The sequence below is a fragment of the Entelurus aequoreus genome, linkage group LG27 (genome assembly GCF_033978785.1).
Source record: "Entelurus aequoreus isolate RoL-2023_Sb linkage group LG27, RoL_Eaeq_v1.1, whole genome shotgun sequence".
Taxonomy (NCBI): domain Eukaryota; kingdom Metazoa; phylum Chordata; class Actinopteri; order Syngnathiformes; family Syngnathidae; genus Entelurus; species Entelurus aequoreus.
In genome coordinates, this window is record NC_084757.1 from 27233568 (window position 1) to 27243028 (window position 9461).

The following is a 9461-nucleotide window of genomic DNA, read 5'->3' on the forward strand; positions in this document are numbered from 1 at the left end:
CTGTGGAAGACATAAAACTGTCTATTTTTACACAAAAACTCCTGTCAGTTAGGTACGACCGGAACCAGTTGAGGGCGGCGCCCTTAATGCCCACACAGTTCTCAAGACGAGTGATTAAGGTGGCGTGGTCGACGGTGTCGAAAGCAGCAGACAGATCTAAAAGCACCAGGACAACATATTTACCAGAATCAGTTGACAGGAGGATATCGTTAAAAACTTTTAAAAGCGCTGACTCTGTGCTGTGGAGGGCTTTAAAACCAGACTGGAACAACTCAGTGATACCATTATCCTCTAAGAAGGGCAACAATTGACTGTAGACAACCTTCTCTAATATTTTAGAAATGTATGGAAGATTAGAGATAGGTCTAAGGTTAGAGAGGATAGAGGGGTCGAGGCTTGGTTTTTTAAGTAGAGGTCGTACCACTGCATGTTTAAACTCTACTGGAACTATTCCAGAAGAGAGGCTACTATTGATAATGTTAAGGACACTTGATCCAATAGTAGCAAGTACCTCCTTAAACAGGCGAGGTGGGAGGGAGTCTGCAGGAGAACCAGAGGGCTTCATATGACTAACTGTGTCATTTAAAACAGAAAAGGACACCGGCTCAAACTGATGGAAAACAGAAGAGAAATTCAGTGGAACAGAAGGGTCATATGAAGGCTGAGATAAACTGGCTCTAGTTGACACAATTTTGTCAGTGAAAAAATTGAGACAATTTTCACAGAATTCAAAAGAAGCATCAAAACCAACAGATTTGGGAGCATCAATGACAGTGTTAATAGTTTTAAACAGAACTCTGGGGTTGTTATAGTTAGAAGATATAATCTGAGATAGATATATATTCATCTCTGCCTTTACAGTAATCTGAAAGGAAAACAGGCTTTTCTTTAAAAATGGCAAAGGACATTTTCTCTCTGCCATTCTACACTTGCGCCTGGCAGCCCGAGTGACGTCATTAAACCAGGGCTGAGGCGTGGCTTTAGAGCGGCGGCACTTGAAAGGAGCGATCGTGTCCAGTGTTTGTAAACAAATAGAGTTGAACCCAGAAACCAACTCTTCAGTATTCAAACATACAGACGCTGCAGAATTATCCTCACAAAGAGTTGAACAAATTGAGGAGAACAGAGCAGGAGACGAAGAATTAAACATGCGAGAGCGTTGAGGAGGAGCGCACAATTTAACCGGGCACTGAGTGGGAATATCAAACAGGATCGGCATATGATCAGAGAACACAGCGTCGCAAATGTCCAAATTAAAAACACACAAACCATACGAGAGCACTAAATCGAGTGTATGCCCGCGTTCATGTGTGGAACCACATACAGATTGTACGAAGTTAAAAGAGTCAATTACATTCAGGAAGCGACTCGTCTGGACAGCAGGTGTGAATATTAAAATCACCACAATAAGGACACGATCATATTTGGGCAGGATTTCAGCCAGAAATTCAGAAAAGTCAGTTATAAAGTCTTTGTGGTACTTGGGTGGTCGGTAGACGACAGCACACAGGACGACATCAGAAAGACCCAGTTCAAACATGCACAGTTCGAAGCTTGAAAAGGAGGATTGCACGCGGATCTGAAGGGATTTAAAGTCATTTTTAAAAACGACTGCTAATCCTGCTCCTTTTCTTGCCGGACGACCGCGGAGAATAAAAGTATAGGAACACTCCGGAGGCAGAAGTTCATTAAGAGGGGCGGACTCACCGGCTCTCAGACATGTTTCCGTCACACAGAGGAAGACAAACCATGTTCCCGACATCTACAAAGCAATTAGCTACCGACTGCCACCTACTAATATGGAAGAGTATTACACTGTTACTCTGCCGAGCTCTAGACAGCACAGACACTCAACAACGGCACATTTGCGGATTATAATTACTTGGTTGCAAAAAAATATTTTTAACCCAATTAGGTGAAATTACATAATCTCCCACGGCACACCAGACTGTATCTCTAGGCCAGACTTGGGCAAATTAAGGCCCGGGGGCCACATGCGGCCCGTTAAGCTTTTCAATCTGGCCCGCAGGACATTCCCCCCCAAATTTTTCCGATATTTAAGATCGATTTTTACCCTTCGCGTTCATATTTCGCTGTGTTTGTTGCGCTTCGCTTGATTGTAAAATATGTGGATGCAGAGGGGGTGTGACGTTCATATGTTGTCAATATTCAGTGTTTTATCCATCCATCCATCCATTTTCTACCGCTTATTCCCTTCATAGTTATTGTTGTAAATCCCCCATTCTTTATTTTCATGTACATTCTGGGTGTCTCATTCTGTAAAAAAAAATTTAAATTCCTTTCCGTTTTTTAAGGCGTCTGTCATAACGTTTTAGCATTCAATCAGACATTATTGTGAGGTTTTGTATTAGTGTTCCTAAAAATTTGATATCTTTTTTTTAGATCTTTAAGATGAAAAGTGTAGCTGCCATTATGATGTGTAGTGATGTTTTGAAATTACCGAAAGTATTGAACTACTACACGGACGGCGTGGCGAAGTTGGTAGAGTGGCCGTGCCAGCAATCTGAGGGTTGCTGGTTACTGGGGTTCAATCCCCACTTTCTACCATCCTAGTCACGTCCGTTGTGTCCTTGGGCAAGACACTTCACCCTTGCTCCTGATGGGTGCTGGTTAGCGCCTTGCATGGCAGCTCCCGCCATCAGTGTGTGTGTGAATGGGTGAATGTGGAAATACTGTCAAAGCGCTTTGAGTACCTTGAAGGTAGAAAAGCGCTCTACAAGTATAACCCATTTATCATTTATAACTATACAAAGTATTTCAATGGCTGGAATCTGCGCTTTTGCATGATCTGTTGTCAATATTCAGTGTTTTATTGTTCATAGTTAATATTGTAAATCCCGCATTCTTTCTTTTCATGTACATTCTGCTTGTCTCATTCGGGAAAAAAGGGAAAATACCATTCTGTTTTTTTGAAGCAGTCTGTCATAACTTTTTTAGCATTCAATCAGACATTATCGTGAGGTTTTGTATTAGTGTTCCTAAAAATAGATATACCGCCCCCCAGACATATTGTTTTCTCTAAATTTGGCCCCTCGAGTCAAAATAATTGCCCAGGCCTGCTCTAGGCACACTAGTGTGCCGCGGCACAGTGGTTGAAAAACACTGAATTAGAGGGTACAAAAAGCGCCCCAAAAAGATTATTTGTCCTGTGATGTGGTTGGTTTACACATTTATTAGCAACACCCCCGGCTAGCATTGCAACAGTACATTTTTAGCTAGTTCCCACCGAATGTGACATTAAAAATATGTACATGTTTAAACATGTTGTGTTTTATACTCAAGCAGGTTTAAAATGCCACCCAATTATATTGTGCATTGCTACTGTTGTAAATAAAAGCGGCATCATTAAAGGTAACGAGCTAGCTTCCTAAATTAGCTACAATGGTTGATTGACAGCTAACCTTTAATAAGACAACTGTGGGTTTTATTAGGTTAGCTAGCCTCGCTTTTATAACGCCACAAGGCAAATGTGATACATAACCTGTATTTTATCGAAGTTGTCCGGCTGGTTTCACGTTCATATGTGACGATTAAGCAATTAAAATGTGTCAAATAAATTAGCTTGAGAAATCGCCGAATCACTATAATTGTGAGAATTAGGGAGCCAACAACAGTGTAGGAAAAAAACAAACAATAATTGTACGGGTGTATTTCTTTGAGAAAAAAAATTCATATGGGTTATGTTAGGTAATGCTTGTCATAGACGTTGGATATTTTTCACTAAATGTAAAAAAAAAAAAAAAAGAATTTCATCAGGTATCATAATTACGCACCAATAGTGGTCGAAATTACGAGTTGCCACTGAAGGCATCACTGCATGTAGGCGTTAACAGACATTTCGTGTATGTTAAAGACTCCAACTCAAACTGAGCAGACACTCGGGACTTCAAGCACAGCACAATCGAAGTCATGTTTCTGCAAAAATTGGGAGTCTGCCTTCAAGCAGCATGGATGTGCATGTATTTTATTTGTTTTGTCACTTTGCTGCGAATTGTGAGCCTTGTTTCACCGAGCTTGGCCAAGAAGGCTATCCTTAAATTTGACCAAACGATCCTCATGTCCAAGAATCCCAATTTTACGTACGAAGACTGGGGTCCCACCTTCATGTCGTTAGCTGTCGTCAAAGCGACCATACGAGAAACGTGGATGTCTTTGGGACAAGAGGCGTTTGTTGGGAGAGAAGCCCCCGACTCACCTGTGGTCACCATGGGCAAGGAGAAGAGCAGCATCTGCAAGTTCCTGAAAGGTGCGTCAGCAACAGCTGCACTTTGCAGGGCTTTTATTCTGAAATGCCGAATTTATATTTGCATAGAACTTTATGAGTGATATACACGAAAACTATCTTGTTAATCTTAGAAGTGAAATGGTTGTATGACAATTTTTGACTCTCTTAAATTTGATGTAACTACATATCATACTTGCCAACCTTGAGACCTCCAATATAACAGCTAGAATTCACCAACTCGAGTATTTCATATATATATATATATATATATATATATATATATATATATATATATATATATATATATATATATATATATATATATATATATATATATATATATATATATTTTATTTACATAGAAAGAAAAAAAATACTTGAATTTCAGTGTTCCAGTGGTTAGCCATTAGATGGCAGTATTGTCCTGTTTAACTTCTCCGTTCATGATGAGTCTATCATTTCGGCCGCCATGTCTGTAATTTCCTCGTTCTTCTGCTTCGTCTCCTTGTTGTGTGCGCAGTTGTGCACTCTATAAAAGCCCTAGATGTTATGACGTCTATGGGCAGGCAAGCTGTTTATATTCTGGGAAAGCGGACGTGAGAACAGGCTGTCCCCACTCAGTCTCAGGTCCGCATTGAGCTGGAGGGGGCGTGGCCTCCAGCGCCGACTGAATACCGGGAGTTTGTCGGGAGAAAATCTCTGCCGGGAGGTTGTCGGGAGAGGCGCTGAATACCGGGATTCTCCCGCTAAAAACGGGAGGGTTGGCAAGTATGCTACATATACAGTATGCAGAATTTACAGTACCATTACTCTGAAGGGCACCATCAGATGTGGATGAAACTCATTTTAGATCGGGGGCCACATGGAAAAAAATCTACTCCCAAGTGGGCCGGACTGGTAAAATCACGGCACGATAACTTCAAAATAAAGACAACTTCAGATTGTTTTCTTTGTTTGAAAATAGAACAAGCACATTCTGAAATTGTACAAATCATAATGTTGTTGTTGTTGTTTTTACACTTACATGTTGCGCTTGATAGTATTCTATATTTATTTGGCGTGATTTATATATTCTGAATAAATTATGTGATAATGTTCATCAGTTAACTCATTGGTGTTAATTTTCAATCTATGAAGATAAAAAATATATATCAAAATGAAATTACATTATGTTATTTATGTAGTGTGATCATTTTCCTCGAGTGATGTACAAACCTCATGTGGTTAATCTAAAAAGATACAAAGAATTGCTATTGTGACATCTAGTGGACACATTTAGAACAGCTGTTTCTTTCATTCAAAAATTTCAGGTTCATTTTTATACTTAGTAAAATCATCCCGCGGGCCGGATAAAACCTGTTCGCGGGCCGTACGTTTGACACCCCTTGTCTAGTAAATCTTAAATGTGGAATGGTGGGATGACAACAGGGATTTTTTTTAAATATTGTTATCCTAAATCAGTTTCGTACAGTATGCAGATTACACACTAACTTTATTCTGAAATGTTTTTTCAGAGTTCTTTGGAACTTGAAATGGAATGGTTGGATGACAAGAGGGGGATTTTTTTTTAAAATATTGTTGTCCATAATCCAAACAATAAATAAAGTCATAAAAGTCATGCAGAATTTACAGTACCTTTACTCTGAAGTGCTCAACCAAATTTGGATGAAACTTCCTGTGTGACATCCTGGGACTGTCTTGTAAATTCTATAAGTGGTCTATCCGAAAACTGTCTTGTAAATCTTAGAAGTAGAATGGTTGTACGACAATTTTTGACTCTCTTAAATTTGATGTAACTACATATACGGTATGCAGAATTTACAGTACCATTACTCTGAAGGGCACCATCGGATGGGGATGAAACTTCCTGTGGGACATGCTAGGACTGTCTAGTACAGGGGTGTCAAACTCATTTTAGATCAGGGGCCACATGGAGAAAAATCTACTCACAAGTGTCCCAAATGGAATGGTTGGATGACAAGAGGAGGATTTTAAAAAATAAAATAAAATCAGATGTAAATAAAGTCACACACGTCAGGCAGAATTTAAAGTACCTTTACTCTGAAGTGCACAACCAAATTTGAATTAAACTTCCTGTGTGACATCCTGGGACTGTCTTGTAAATCCTATAAGTGAAATGGTTATATGACAACCGTGTTGTTGTTTTTTTCATTGCTGACTAAAATACAGTTATGAATGCAGTTTTCAAAGTAGCATTTATTCTGAAGTTCTACATCAACTTCCTGGGTGACGTTCCATGACTGTCCACTGTGGTTTTTTAAAACTTTTTTCACCAACTACAACCTCAGAAAACACTTGGTTTTCCAAGTACCACCATAATGACAAACCTTAAACTACAGTAGCGTAGTAGGCCTAAGTATTCATATAAAAAAACAACGATGGTTTTATTTGACAAGTATATTCAATATGTTTGGCCTCTGTAAACTTACACACAATGCACAAGCATCATCAACAATGATACTCCATATACAGTACAGACTTATTTGGCGCACCACTAGATATAGCCCGCATATCACTAGTTTGAGAATCGCTGATCTAGTAAATTATAGAAGTGGAATGGTTATATGGCATTAGTTTTTTTAAATATTGCTCTCTAAAATACAGTTACGAAAGTAGCTTTTGTTCTGAAGTGCTACACAAATTTGCATGGAACTTCCTGGGTGACATCCCAAGACTGTCTAGTAAATCATAAAAGTGGAATAGTTATTTTACACAAATAGTTTTTCTTATTGGTGTCTGTAATCAGATGTGAAAAATAAAGTCACATACAGTATGCAGACTATACAGTACTTTTATTCTGAAGTGCACCATCGGATTTGGATGGAACTTCCTGTGTGACATCCTGGGACTGTCTTGTAAATCCTAAAAGTGGAATGGTTGACAACAAAAGGATATTTATTTTATTATAGTTTTTTGTTTTTTTTAATGTGACGAATGCAAGTTTCAAAGTAGGTTTTATTCTGAAGTGCTACACAAATTTGCATGGGAACTTCCTGGGTGACATCCCAAGACTGTCTAGTAAATCCTACAAGTCAAATAGAAATATTGTTGTCAAACATCAGATGTATATAAAGTCTCATGCAGTATGCAGAATTTACAGTACTTTTACTCTGAAGTGCATCATCAGATTTGGATGGAACTTCCTGCGTGGCATCCAGGTATTATCTTGTAAATCCTACAAATGGAATGGTTTTATGACATGTTTTTTTTGTTTTTTTGTTACTGCTATCTACAAAACCCAAAACCAGTGAAGTTGGCACATTGTGTAAATCATAAATAAAAACAATACAATGATTTACAAATAATTTTCAACTTATATTCAATTGAATAGACTGCAAAGACAAGATATTTAATGTTCGAACTGGAAAACGTTATTTTTTGCAAATATTAGCTCATTTGGAATTTGATGCCTGCAACATGTTTCAAAAAAGCTGGCACAAGTGGCAAAAAAGACTGATAACGTTGAGGAGTGCTGATCAAACACTTATTTGGAACATCCCACAGGTGAACAGACTAATTGGGAACAGGTGGGTGCCATGATTGGGTATAAAAGCAGCTTCCATGAAATGCTCAGTCATTCACGAACAAGGATTGGGCGAGGGTCACCACTTTGTGAACAAATGCGTGAGCAAATTGTCGAAGAATTTAAGAACAACATTTCTCAAGAGCTATTGCAAGGAATTTAGGGATTTCACCATCTACGGTCTGTAATATCATCACAAGTTTCAGAGAATCTAGAGAAATCACTGCATGTAACATTGAATGCCTGTGACCTTGAATCCCTCAGGCGGTACTGCATCAAAAAGCGACATCAGTGTGTAAGGGATATCACCACATGGGCTCAGGAACACTTCAGAAAACCACTGTCAGTAACTACAGTTGGTCGCTACATCTGTAAGTGCAAGTTAAAACTCTACTATGCAAAGCGCAAGCCATTTATCAACAACACCCAGAAACGCCGCCTGCTTTGCTGGGCCTGAGCTCATCTGAGATGGACTTATGCAAAGTGTAAAACTGTTCTGTGGTCTGACGAGTCCACATTTCAAATAATTTTTGGAAACTGTGGACACTGTCTGCGGAGCAAAGAGGAAAAGAACCATCCGGATTGTTCCAGGCGCAAAGTTCAAAAGCCAGCATCTGTGATAGTATGGGGGTGTGTTAGTGTCCAAGGCATGGGTAATTTACACATCTGTGAAGGCACCATTAATGCTGAAAGGTACATACAGGTTTTGGAGCAACATATGTTGCCATCCAAGCAACGTTATCATGGACGCCCCTGCTTATTTCAGCAAGACAATGCCAAGCCACGTATTACAACAGCGTGGCTTCATAGTGAAAGAGTGCGGGTACTAGACTGGCCTGCCTGTAGTCCAGACCTGTCTCCCATTGAAAATGTGTGGTGCATTATGAAGCCTAAAATACCACAACGGAGACTGTTGAACAACTTAAGCTGTACATCAAGCAAGAATGGGAAATAATTCCACCTGAAAAGCTTCAAAAATTGGTCTCCTTAGTTCCTAAACGTTTACCGAGTGTTGTTAAAAGGAAAGGCCATATAACACAGTGGTAAAAATGCCCCTCTGCCAACTTTTTTGCAATGTGTTGCTGCCATTAAATTCTAAGTTAATGATTATTTGCAACAAAAAAAAAGTTTCTCAGTTCGAACATTTAATATCTTGTCTTTGCAGTCTATTCAATTGAATATAAGTTGAAAAGGATTTGCAAATCATTGTATTCTGTTTTTATTTACGAATTACACAACGTGCCAACTTCACTGGTTTTGGGTTTTGTACAAAGCTTGCGTACGCACAAAACAAAAAGTTGCATACAGGATTTTTCCCACAAAGTATGTAATAGTGTATATAAACACAACCCTTCATTGGAGTGAACTGAGATTCATTGATTTTGGACGGAGCGTTTTAGTTGGAATTCCACACACAGTTCTATAGCTGAGACCCCCTTGGCCTGTCTTTATCCATGAAGCTAACCTCCAGACGTGCTGCTCTTCTATGCAGGTGAGAGACCCTTAGTGCTGAGCTTTGGAAGCTGCACCTGACCACCGTTTATGGCCAAACTTGCCGAGTTCAAACGGCTCGTCAAGGACTTCAGAGAAGTGGCCGACTTCCTTGTGGTCTACATTGAGGAGGCGCATTCAACTGGTGGGTCAGCAAGGCCAGGCATACAGTACAAACAA

General features: G+C 39.4%; 1 protein-coding gene across 1 annotated transcript in view; it reads left to right on the top strand.

Annotated features, from left to right (window-relative positions):
• The first annotated feature begins 3818 nt into the window (after positions 1-3818).
• The window catches only part of LOC133644517 (type I iodothyronine deiodinase-like), a 12031-nt gene continuing 6388 nt past the window's right edge, over positions 3819-9461 (top strand). Inside the window, exons 1-2 of the mRNA XM_062039049.1 lie at positions 3819-4267; positions 9283-9426. Of these exons, the coding sequence (XP_061895033.1) occupies positions 3931-4267; positions 9283-9426 (481 nt within the window). The 5' untranslated portion in view covers positions 3819-3930. The remainder of the gene's footprint in view (positions 4268-9282; positions 9427-9461) is intronic.